General features: G+C 45.6%; 1 protein-coding gene across 1 annotated transcript in view; it reads left to right on the forward strand.

Moving 5' to 3' along the window:
- LOC311320968 (chemokine-like protein TAFA-5) overlaps positions 1-13486 on the forward strand; it is a gene marked incomplete at both ends in the record, with an annotated part of 192865 nt that overhangs the window by 120324 nt on the left and 59055 nt on the right. The window contains one exon of the mRNA XM_084452835.1: positions 9128-9277. Coding sequence (XP_084308961.1) covers positions 9128-9277 — 150 coding nt within the window. The remainder of the gene's footprint in view (positions 1-9127; positions 9278-13486) is intronic.

The raw sequence follows: 13486 nt of genomic DNA on the forward strand, positions 1-13486 counted from the left end.
AACTCAAACAAAACCAAGGTCTTGGCCTACATACATCAATAGCACACACATCCCTCAACCTACACACTACACACTACACACACACACACTGTATATAACATCCCTCAACCTACACACTACACTCTGCACACACACTGTTTATAACATCCCTCAACCTACACACTACACACTACACACACACTGTATATAACATCCCTCAACCTACACACTACATACACACTGTATATAACATCCCTCAACCTACACACTACACACACACTGTATATAACATCCCTCAACCTACACTCTGCACACACACTGTTTATAACATCCCTCAACCTACACACTATACACACACTGTACACAGACTCACCATACTCTATTCTGATAGTACTTAAATTTCCTCCCTTTGTGCCTACTTTTCTTTTTTTTTTGGTATATCGTAATTTGTACATTGCACTGTTTTTTTTGTACTGTCAGACTTTCTCAATTGTTATACATGTACATACATTGTACATCTCAAATGTTATATAATTATAGTTTATATATTGGCTAGTTATAGTTTTGGTTTGATTTCGCTGAATAGGCTACATTCCAGCCTAAAGTTACCAGTCTCTCAATAATCTTCAGTATTGTCGTACGCTCCGCTGCCACTAGTTGCTTCTTGATCAACAATCTCAAGCCTCCTGGTGGTTAAATTGCAACACTGCACGGAAAGACGTTGGTGCTTCCCGCCAATGCGCTGTCACCACAGCGCCACCAGAGGCATGCCACGCCGCCACATTTTGCACTTTCCAAAAATAGAGGCTCAGGCACTGTATACTACATCTTCAGAGTCTCCTTCTAATGCGGCCTCAGAAAGCGCTTGGCCAGGGGGTGCCCATAAAGCGTATCTTTGGTGAACCCCTCATGACACGGAAATAGTGCATGCATACACTTTGATAGTGGATGCCGCTAGAGCATCATCATGATCTACCAGGTGTTGGAGAAATTCCAAAATCGTCTCCACCAAGCAGGACTCGGGAGCGATGACCCTCATTTCACACCAGCGCGCAAAAGCGTCCCACTTGCCAGAGCCCAAAGTTGAGCCACAATCGGAGGATGTAGGCCCCACTCACCCTGCTGAGGCCCGCCCCGGGACGTCAAGTCTGCCCCGACATTCAGGCGGCTGGCTGTGAGACCGGAGGTTGACATGAGCCCATCGCCACAGCTCCACCGCCGTGGTGAAGCACCGGTGGCCAGACTCCTCCTTGCCGGTTGATGTAAGCCCCTGTGATCTGGTCGTCTGACCGCACCAGCACATTGCACCCCCCTACCAGGTGGGCCAAGTGGTGCAACACTAGCGACACCGTCTCTAGTTCCAGGAGGTGTTGTGGCGCAGTTCCCCCGCCGTCTAGAGATGCGTCCGTGAAAACCACAACGTGAGCTGACACCCTGCCTACTGGAACGCCATGCACTTTTATGTGCCGGTCTTTCCAATGGTGCTCCAAAATATTTCAGAAGTGCCCCTGAATTTGCATTGAAATACAGTATGAGTCAAACCTTCAGGAGAGGAACCAAATGAACCATTAAACCTCATTGGCTAATTATGACTTAAAAACCCCAACAGACCTAATATAGTACACAGATTAATCATCATTACACAGGCTAGACAGTTTAAGTAAGCCAGCCTACAGCATTGAAAATTCCCGAGCTCAGTAACATTTGCTAGTCAAGTCAATACAATCTCAGAAAACCTACGATGTCACCTCAATGAAAGTTTATATACTGTAATGTGCTGTAGTGAGGTTGTAATAATTTATGCTGAAGGCAATAGGCTACACACATTATCAGGATGAAACTGTGTGGAAGTATATCCAATGCTTATGCTAGCTAACTAACGTTAGATAGATAGATAGCTAAGCCTAACTGAGAAAACAGTCACCCAGTCACTGCATGAGCCCCTATTCCTTCCACAGAGACAAAACCCAAACTGCGTGTGACAGTGTTCAGATAAAATTGCAGTAAAAACCAAGGCAAAAAAAGAGACGTTTATTTTCGTATTTACTGTCTTCTGCCTTTCTAGCTAGCTAGCTATCTGGCTAGCACATAACGTTACAGTAAGATAATAACATTAGTAACTAGCATGTCATTACATGTTTGTACTCATAAAGGGATGACATAGCGGTATACCTTTATCTTTCGAACGTTTATCCTCCTCTTCTTTCCTCTTTTTCTTGACTTACCTCCGATAAGTCACACAGGGTGCGCGGGGTGGCGAGTCACACCGACACCGTGGGCGTCGGGGGTGGGGGGCAGGGGGACTGAGTTTATTATTAAATTCTGTTTTCTTTTTCTGCTCCTCTTGCCGGCCCCTGCGAGATGCCGGGCGGCTGCCCATGTCTCCCATGCCTAAATACGCCACTGGTTGTGAGTTCAAGCTCCGGGTGCAGAATAAACATGCTAATTCCTACATTCTATGGTTTGGATTTCAGACACATGGCTTTTAATATTTTTAAATATTTAAATAATTCATTTTCCTCATGCTCCTCAAAACGCTTGGCCCCGATTCAAAACGCTTGGCCCCGCACAGCAGCTGTCATTTGTATTTAGTATCTGCTCTGTTGTTTGTACTGCATTTGCACTTTAATATTGCTGGATATGTCGAGAGGTGCCATTTCGAGCCCAAGTTGCCCCAGTGGCCTCGACATAACAGGATCACTGAAGTGCTAGTGAAGACCTAAAGCTCATTGATATTCTACGCAAGCTAAGCTAGCATGAGCTACGCAAGGTATGTTTGACACATCTGTGCGTAGGAACGTGTGCCATGGATACAATTTTTACTTTACACAAGCGCTGGCATAGGGCTCGCCTTTACAGCCCGTCAGCTTGCATAGAGTAAGTGCCATGGTGGTCTTTTGCTACTCTATGCCAACTAGGCAAAATATGTCCATTGTTCAACATTGAAAAGCTTTCATCATTAAATCTACTCATGGTGCTGCAGGATAGTCTATATCTAGTGCTAATCAACTCCACCGCATCCGCTTCCTAGGGAACCAATCAGTCTTCAGAAAAACCCAGCATACACCCCCTTTTCTCACCAAGCCTTAAACTAGTCTCTCTAGTTTAACTTGAGGCATGTTGGAAGTCTAGTTAGCACATATACCCCAAGATTGCTGTCCTCGTCAAAATGTGCATGTGTGCAGAAGTCCTCCCAGCTTCACATCCTTTCAGGATACAGCCCTCAGACACAGACCGAAAGAGAATCTGCTTTGAAACATATTGTTCTTTTAATGTGTAGGGCTTCCTCTCGACAGGCAAAACAAAAGAATGCTGACACACACACACACACACACACACACACACATTCCATGGATACGTTACAGTGTCTGTTGTTTGGAGTTTGCATTTGCAGCCTGGGAATCAATCCAAATAAGTGTGGAATCTAAGCAGAGCAGAATGCACACAAACCTAGAAACCTCTGGAGAGAGATGTCAATGATCATATCGATCATTTTAGCCTCAGAGTAGCGGCCACAAATCTGTCTCTATCCCAAGCTTTTGATGAAACGTTTATTTTGCAAAAACGAAGGCCCATCTCCACATACATCTTAATCCGCCTGTCATTAACGTGACATCTCAATTTTATGGCAGCATCATGTTTATTTATGGTCCGACTTCAGACCTTCTCTCCTCTGCTCCCTCACACATATGTGAAGGGGATACGGGGGTGCTAACATGCTAATAACATTCACGCCTGGCTTGTTATGAGCGTTTCTCACTCTCCCATAAAGCAACATGAAGGGTGCGTGGATGCTAACACGCTAACATTCACGGCTGGCTTGGCCTGAGCGATGGAGGTGCGTCGACTGTACCTTCCAGGTGTGGAACGAGGTGCGCTTTAGACTGTTTCTCAGACACGTGGATCAGATATCTGGGCACATGTCTAACGTGGCGTAGCGGAGCTGGAAATGGATTGTAACCTTTGGTGCTTCCTGTAGAGCGCCCCCAGGCTATGGACATAGCTACTGTACTGTGGCTCCCGAGCTGCAGGCCTTCGTTCAGGCCCATTGGTTGAGCACTGGCAGTGTATTATAATGTCACTGAGACAGTGATTCCTTCAAATGTCATACTCTGCTACATCTCATTACCTTACATTAATTGAAATTGAATATTATTTTTTTATGTAAGTTAACAGCAACTGTTCATTGTTTGGAATAATGGCTTTGGAATATTCAAGGGTTAAATAGTAGCCTACTTATCAGACACTTCTGTTCAACACAACCACACCAACCTACTGTGAAGCTGCAGTACAGCACCTTGTATTATTATGTAGTACAGTTCCTTGTGACATTGTGTAGTAGCTACAGTTCCTTGTGACATTGTGTAGTAGCTACAGTTCCTTGTGACATTGTGTAGTAGATACAGTTCCTTGTGACATTGTGTAGTAGCTACAGTTCCTTGTATCATTGTGTAGTAGCTACAGTTCCTTGTATCATTGTGTAGTAGCTACAGTTCCTTGTATCATTGTGTAGTAGCTACAGTTCCTTGTATCATTGTGTAGTAGCTACAGTTCCTTGTAACATTGTGTAGTAGCTACAGTTCCTTGTAACATTGTGTAGTAGCTACAGTTCCTTGTGACATTGTGTAGTAGCTACAGTTCCTTGTATCATTGTGTAGTAGCTACAGTTCCTTGTGACATTGTGTAGTAGCTACAGTTCCTTGTATCATTGTGTAGTAGCTACAGTTCCTTGTATCATTGTGTAGTAGCTACAGTTCCTTGTGACATTGTGTAGTAGCTACAGTTCCTTGTGACATTGTGTAGTAGCTACAGTTCCTTGTATCATTGTGTAGTAGCTACAGTTCCTTGTAACATTGTGTAGTAGCTACAGTTCCTTGTGACATTGTGTAGTAGCTACAGTTCCTTGTATCATTGTGTAGTAGCTACAGTTCCTTGTATCTTTGTGTAGTAGCTACAGTTCCTTGTATCATTGTGTAGTAGCTACAGTTCCTTGTATCATTGTGTAGTAGCTACAGTTCCTTGTATCATTGTGTAGTAGCTACAGTTCCTTGTATAATTGTGTAGTAGCTACAGTTCCTTGTATCATTGTGTAGTAGCTACAGTTCCTTGTATCATTGTGTAGTAGCTACAGTTCCTTGTGACATTGTGTAGTAGCTACAGTTCCTTGTGACATTGTGTAGTAGCTACAGTTCCTCGTATCATTGTGTAGTAGCTACAGTTCCTTGTATCATTGTGTAGTAGCTACAGTTCCTTGTGACATTGTGTAGTAGCTACAGTTCCTTGTGACATTGTGTAGTAGCTACAGTTCCTTGTATCATTGTGTAGTAGCTACAGTTCCTTGTGACATTGTGTAGTAGCTACAGTTCCTTGTATCATTGTGTAGTAGCTACAGTTCCTTGTGACATTGTGTAGTAGCTACAGTTCCTTGTGACATTGTGTAGTAGCTACAGTTCCTTGTGCCATTGTGTAGTAGCTACAGTTCCTTGTGACATTGTGTAGTAGCTACAGTTCCTTGTGACATTGTGTAGTAGCTACAGTTCCTTGTGACATTGTGTAGTAGCTACAGTTCCTTGTGACATTGTGTCCACTGCCCAATGCTCTGCCTGTGGTTGAAAAACAATACAATCACAATTTTAGGAATAATAAAAAGATGGAATCCAAACCAATTAAATGATTTATTCTTAATATGAGGGATTGTGCCTGGGCACATACAGTAAATGCATACAGCCACTGAAGTGAGACCAGAGAGAGGGAGATAGGACCAATGGGATGAGGAGGATGAGGAGGATGAGGAGGATGAGGAGGATGGGAAAAGTCATCCTCTGCTTGGTTCCTGCTGGGAGAGATAACCAGTCATATCTACAGGGCTGTGTGAACACAGTCAATATCTCAACACATCTCATTTGCATCGGCGTTTAAGGGGTTTTCTGGAAAAGTGGGGCTTACAGTAGAATGTAATGTATGTGTGTGTGTGTGTCTGTGTGTGTGTGTGCGTGTGTGTGTGTGTGTGTGTCTGTGTGTGTGTGTGTGTGTGTGTGCGTGCGCACACTTTATGGGGAAAATAGCTTATTTAAACATGAGATATAGAAACCAAGCCTTTGTGTTTTCATGTCTCAAACGGAGATTATGAGGAAGGTCAGATGTGTCTTCTCTGACACTGGAGGATGGAGAAGCTCCATCGATGTAGTCGGTGGTTGAACATGGCAAGTCCACATGCAGATTCATTAAAAACCCTGAGGACACAAACATCAAAGGGTTAAGGCTCACTTTGGAGTGGAAGACATGGGGCGAAGACATGGGCCTTGTTCTAATGAGTTTGAAACACACACACACACACACACAGTTATTTACATGTATGCACAAGGAAGGCATGTCTTTATAGGGGCACGGTCACATTTGTTTCAACTGATATTATTTGGATTGAATGCTTAAAGACCCACTATGTTGTTGATTTCATCTTAAAATATCAGTTTCAAAGTCGATCTATTGGTGTGCTGGATTATTATAGCGAGAACAGCACCTCTTCCATTCCCACAGAGGGGTCCGGCGGCCGGTATTTGCACTATGTAACTTTTGACCGCGAGACACGGTTTTCTCTCGCATGAACGTTCTGCTTTACCTTTAGCTCTCCTCTTTGAATCTGCTGGCAGACTCTGTTTTCCTCAGCTTGTCAGTTGTCAACAAATGCACGTGAGAGGCGTAACAGGCGTCTCTCAGCGTTTTATGACAGTGGTACTGCGGTTGTAATGGCTCTAGTGGCCTTTAGGGGCCGCTAAAGTGCACAAAACTGGACCGCTACATAATGGGGCTTTAAATCGCATCGGTAGGCCTTCATAAAATGACTGTCAGTGTAACTGTTTACCAACATGGAACACGGAATTGCAGAAAATAATCAAAGGGTTTCAAAAGTACAATGACATCACTGGACTGGTTTGGCCTGACATTTTTCCGTGATTTTGTCTTCCATGTAGGGAAACAGATACACTGATGGTCATTTCCAAAAGGCTACACACAGAATTTAAGCATTTGATTCAAATAATATCAACTGAAACAAATGTGACAGTGTCCCTTTAACACACTAGTGCTGGAAACAGAGCAGAGAACAGAGAGCCATGCATCTTCAGTTCCCTTTTTTAATTCTTCCCATTTTATATTCAAAGTATCAGGAAAACTAATGACTGTTTCTCCATCTGTGGTCAAACTGGGCAGCCTTGAACGAGGGACTGTATCCTAGTGCTTTATAATCTGTGTCCTGACAGAGAACCATTACTCTGGATGTGTCCCTGCAGTAAACTTAATTAACTCTCTCCAAGAACCTCTACATTGTACGTGGGGCCAGATTTAATCACTGTGTGTGTGTGTGTGTGTGTGTGTGTGTGTGTGTGTGTGTGTATATGTGTGTGTGTGTGTGCGTGTGTGCGTGTATGTGTGCGTGTGTGTGTGTGTGTGTGTGTGTGCGTGTGTGTGTGTGCGTGTTTGTGTGTGTGTGTGTGTGCGTGCGTGTATATGTGTGTGTGTGTGTGCGTGTGTGTGTGTGTGTGCGTGTATGCATGTGTGTGTCTCTCTATGCCGAGGGCCCAGGACTGCTTTACTGTCACAGGTTAGTCTATGGGTCTGTATTGTCAGAGGTCAGTCTGTGGGTCAGTATTGTCAGAGGTTAGTCTATGGGTCAGTCTGTGGGTCAGTCTGTGGGTCAGTATTGTCAGAGGTCAGTCTGTGGGTCAGTATTGTCAGAGGTTAGTCTATGGGTCAGTCTGTGGGTCAGTCTGTGGGTCAGTCTGTGGGTCAGTATTGTCAGAGGTTAGTCTATGGGTCAGTCTGTGGGTCAGTCTGTGGGTCAGTATTGTCAGAGGTCAGTCTGTGGGTCAGTCTGTGGGTCAGTCTGTGGGTCTGTCTGTGGGTCAGTCTGTGGGTCAGTCTGTGGGTCAGTATTGTCAGAGGTCAGTCTGTGGGTCAGTCTGTGGGTCAGTATTGTCAGAGGTCAGTCTGTGGGTCAGTCTGTGGGTCAGTGGGTTCCTAGGATTTAGATACATCAACAATGACCAGTCTTCAACTGAGCCAGCATCCAGTTTCAAAGTCAGTGTCCAGTTTCAAAGTCAGTGTCCAGTCTCATGCACTGCTGATGTTAAAGGGATAACACAGTGGTTGAACGTGACACGCCAGTTATCCTCGTTTTGTGGGCGTGTCAAAGAGAGCTGTCATTCAGAAATGATTGACAGGCCGCGGCCCCAACTTCCACACATTTGTTTGTAACCATAGTTACCTCAACAACAGGAAGTGTACAGGCATTTACAAAGTCCTAAATATCAGAAATGTGAGATGTCACACTACCTTTTAACCCTCAAACATTATGAAGATACACGCTACCTTTATCGTACTGTTGGAGAAAGTACGATAAAGGTATAACGATGGCGCGTCTCCCCCGCGACACCGAGGAAAAGCACCCTGCAGTCGGCCACGCAAGCTTGGAGGCTTGGGCTGTTAGACTAACGTTATACTGTAGCTTTCAGCCAGCTACCAACAGTATAGTTAGTCAAACAATTGCAACTGTGGGTCTTACCAGAAGACGGATCATTTGCGCTGTGAAACCGACATAAAATCCGCATTGTTCACCAGTCTAACGTTATTTATCTTAGTAGGTGTCCAATAAAGCCAGCTCAACACTGAAACGTTTCTGTTCTGGGTTCAGCATCTTCTCTATCTGTGTGGAAGGGCTGTCGGCCTCCTGAACCTCGGCCATGTGCCACCGTCACCTTCTCTATCAGGGCTGTGGCTCAGTGGTAGAGCCGTCATCCAGTGATCGTAGGGTCGGCCACCAAATTGTTCCCAAGGAGCAGCAGGCTAGCACCTTGCATGGCAGCTGCCGCCATTGGTGTGTGAATGTGTGCGTGAATGGGTGAATGAGAAACCATTGTAAAACGCTTTGGATAAAAGTCCATGGTGTTTGTCGAATCAATTTGACTGTATGTCTATGACTCCTGTCTGATGTCACATCCTCTTCCTCTGTCCTCCTGTGTGACATAATTTCCTCTTCCTCTGTCCTGCTGTCTGATGTCACGTCCTCCTCCTCTGTCCTCCTGTGTGACATCATTTCCTCTTCCTCTGTCCGCCTGTCTGATGTCATTTCCTCTGTCTCTGTCCTCCTCAGGTCAGCTGGCTGCAGGAACGTGTGAGATCGTCACTCTGGACCGTGACAGCAGCCAGCCACGGCGGACCATCGCGCGCCAGACGGCGAGGTGCGCCTGCAGGAAGGGCCAGATTGCCGGCACCACCCGAGCCAGCCCGGCCTGCGTGGACGGTAAGAGCCAAGAAACGCCTCCTACCTCCTCCCTTCCTGCTTTCAGAGTGACAACGAGAAGGAGAGAGAGAGAGAAGAGAGGAACGTAGTGAGCCAAGAGAGGGAGAGAGAGAGAGGGAAAGAGAGAGAGATAGAGAGAGAGGGAGAGAGAGAGGGAGAGAGAGAGAGTGGTAGCGAGAGGCTTAAGGTGCTCTGTTCGAGGCTGTACCACCCACAGTGTGAACTCCCAGACCTGCTGTGATCTAAAGCTTTGCTCGGTTCTCCTGGTCCCTCTGTTAAGGTGATTAAAAGGCGTCTCGGGTATCTCCTGGTATCTCTGTTAAGGTGATTAAAAGGCGTCTCGGGTGGGAGCGAAATTGTTGCTTTGCATTTCATCACCTGCCGTCCGTGTCCCAGGATGCCATCTGTGGAGGATTGGGAAGCAGCTGCTGGATGCGACAGAGTCGTCTGGCTCTCTCGTAGAGGACTGGGTTGTGCGTAGGAAGGGCGAACACACCAGGCCGACCGTCTTCCTCCTCATTCCCACGCTTTGTTCTGGGCGTGCGTGAGAATAAACAGCCTTCCAGCCCAGAGGGGAAAGCGCAAGTGGTCGCTTCGCTTAACGAAATGAGGGCTGCATCTTGTACCGAGCCTACCGGTGAATACACCACCCTCTCAGTGACTTGGCTTGTTATGTTGTCATTGTACATCAACATAATCGCTTCATGACTATCCTGATCTTATGTGCATTAGGCTGGAACTACCTTCTGCCTTCTGCCCATGCTAGCTTTTCGAAAACATAGTTCAGTATTATGCAAAACGCTATGGCGGATAACTCGCTCTGTATTTGGTGTAGAGAGATAATAATGTCTGCTCTTTCCAGTTGAAACTCAGTTGTTTTCACTCCAGTCGTTCTAGTCCTGTGTGTTGTAGGCCCTGCGGTGTATCTAGTTGTGAATAAATCAGTTGCATTCAGGAAACACTTTAATCTCCGTGTTCGCCACAGCCTCTGAATCCCCCTTCTGCGTGAGCACTTCACTGTATACTGATATACTAATTTCCTCCCCGACATGTCAGGATGACAATTTCTTTGAGAAGCCAGCTCCCGACAGCCCCAGACAAGAGCCGAGAACCCAGCCAGCACCTCCCGACGGTTAGAACCCCACTGTTCTCGTCGGCCCGTTGGCTTGGTTTATTTCCAGCTTCTTTATTTTATTTTTGGAAGGGTTCACCTCAGCTCCCCGTGTCTCACTCGTGAAGGTTCTGTTGACAGAAGCTGAAAAACAAGTTAAAAAGATAGTATTTCCATGAGCGGAGGCGCCGTCTGCGCTCTGCGTGGTCTCGGCGGCGCTGCAGGGGCTATTTTAGGGAGTCACAACTTTACTCTCGGCATTGTGCAAATGCTGCTGATTGGCTCGGCCTGTTTTCCTGTCTGAGATGCAAAAACGTGACATGTTGAGCCTCCAGGAAGGCTGGTGTATGTCTCAGCTCTCAGAAACACGCTGTGGTCTGTGTGACCTACAGTGTCTAAGGCTTCATATTTATGTCAGGTCATATCTTCGCTGAGGTACTCACTTTCTATGTCATTTGTTCCAGAAATAAACATTACGAGCCTCTGCGCAGGGTTTGAGTCTATCGGCCTGGAAAACACATTTGTTTTCAATCATTTTTAATCTCTCTCCTTCACGTTTCATCTGAAGGTGTCCTAGTATTACGGCTACCTGCCTCTCCTCTGTCTATCCCTGCCTCTATCCTCTCAGGAGATTGTTACAGGATAATCCATATATCTACCACAGATAAATCCCCTCACAGACGCCATACTGCAGCTCCATGGATGGGCAGAAATCTGTATTTAATAGCATTATTGTCTTTGGCTTGAGGAGTTACATTGTATATTTAGCATATTATTGTATACGATACCTGCATCCTCTTCATATGACAAATAAACCTTGAATCCTATATCCACAGACACAATGGATATGTAGATTGTTGCCTTTGTTGTCATGTAAAGATTGCACCTGTGACTTTGATCTCTCTGTGAACCCAAGGCCCTCTCTAATCACACGGGGAGCAGCTGGCATTTCCCATCACACATTTCACACAGAAAAAAAACAATGGCTGGAGAGAAACTACTCCTCCCAGTTCTGTCAGTGATGACAGACGTTGATGTCATCAACCAAGGTTTGACATTGTTGTGTCTGAAGCTTGATTACATGCATTCATCTGTCTTCACACTGTCTGGCTGTCTGTCTGTCTGGCTTCTGTCTGTCTGTCTGTCTGGCTTCTGTCTGTCTCGCTTCTGTCTGTCTGTCTGGCTTCTGTCTGTCTGTCTGGCTTCTGTCTGTCTGGCTTCTGTCTGTCTGTCTGGCTTCTGTCTGTCTGTCTGGCTTCTGTCTGCCTGTCTGTCTGTCTGGCTTCTGTCTGTCTGTCTGGCTTCTGTCTGTCTGTCTGGCTTCTGTCTGTCTGGCTTCTGTCTGTCTGTCTGGCTTCTGTCTGTCTGTCTAGCTTCTGTCTGTCTGTCTGGCTTCTGTCTGTCTGTCTGGCTTCTGTCTGTCTGGCTTCTGTCTGTCTCTCTGGCTTCTGTCTGTCTGTCTAGCTTCTGTCTGTCTGTCTGGCTTCTGTCTGTCTGGCTTATGTCTGTCTGTCTGGCTTCTGTCTGTCTGTCTGTCTGTCTGGCTTCTGTCTGTCTGTCTGGCTGGCTTCTGTCTGTCTGGCTTCGGTCTGTCTCTCTGGCTTCTGTCTGTCTGTCTGTCTGTCTGGCTATCTGTCTGTCTGTCTGTCTGGCTATCTGTCTGTCTGTCTGTCTGGCTTCTGTCTGTCTGTCTGTCTGGCTATCTGTCTGTCTGTCTGGCTTCTGTCTGTCTGTCTGGCTTCTGTCTGTCTGTCTGGCTTCTGTCTGTCTGTCTGGCTTCTGTCTGTCTGTCTGGCTATCTGTCTGTCTGTCTGGCTTCCTGTCTGGCTTCTGTCATCATTTCCCTGATGTGACCGCCTCTTCATTTCACTTAGGCCATGTCCGAATGTCCATACTACATACTATATAGTACATACTGCAACTCGCCCACTACACGCTATTTAGTACATACAACTCCACATGTTTAGTATGCGAGATAAATGTAGCATGCTACTCGAGTCATCCAGTGAAAGTGACGGGCTCCGGCTCGCATACAGTTCATGTTAAACTTACAACAATATTGAGCTAGCCAGGCATTGGAGTTGGTCATCCAACAGGCTCGATCCTCACCTTTCTGTATAATCCCAACTGTGGAATGGCTATTATAATAGTCCACCAAATGTTCTTCCTTTGCCTCGTTTAGCACCAGCTGCAACACTCTCCTCCAAATGTATTATCTCCTTTAGCAGGGCTAACTTTGCACTCAGTAGGGGAGAGCCGGGTCAAAAGTCGCGCGGCACGAAAGTCGCGTTCAAATTTTCTCCAGAATGACTGGACCTGCAAATATGTGGTTATACGTGCCTACACATACTACCGTGTACGAGCTCCCTTCAAATTTTGGGCGCGATCGCAGCATATTTGACAGAGATATCGATGGAAAACCACTTTTGCCCCATATAAGTAAAATCATGGTCTCATAAGCATTTTTCGATTGTAAAATTGTGTTCACTTGTTTTAGTTTGCAAACATATGCAATTTTCTTAACATATCTACTGGCTACATGATAACATAGCTTTCAAGTTTCGTGCGAGCAAGTCGTGCCTGCAAGCCAGGGAGAAATGACAGGAGACCGTGGCGGGGCTTAGAACCAGAGGGGTGCGCGAGTGACATTTGGGCAGAATGAACAGGTGAAAGCTCTCGAAGAGATCTTTCTAATGCTATTGGTCAGCTTTGTATGCAGTTTTAATGTGAAAGATACTTAAGGTACTTACTTAGATATCTTAAATGCAGTCAAGACAAATTATTTTGCCTCTTAACTTTTGTCAAACCGCCTGGTTCCAGTCAATTGGATTATAGGCTATAGGCTACTTTCGTTTACAATGACGTTACCTTATGAACACAAATAGCTTAACCTATAGGCCTACATAAAAACAATAGCCTAAAACCATGTTTATTTACAATGTATTTTCTTTCATTGATAGCATGCCAATATATTAGGGTGAGGAAAACGACGCGCGGCCTCTTTAGCCCTGAGGCCATCAGGAAGGCAGCTCAGGAGGTCGTTGAAGGCTATATATTATTATGATAGTATGTCTAATAATACATTCGTTGAAAGTAAA

Source organism: Borostomias antarcticus (genome assembly GCF_949987555.1).
Source record: "Borostomias antarcticus genome assembly, chromosome: 18".
Classification (NCBI taxonomy): Eukaryota; Metazoa; Chordata; class Actinopteri; order Stomiiformes; family Stomiidae; genus Borostomias; species Borostomias antarcticus.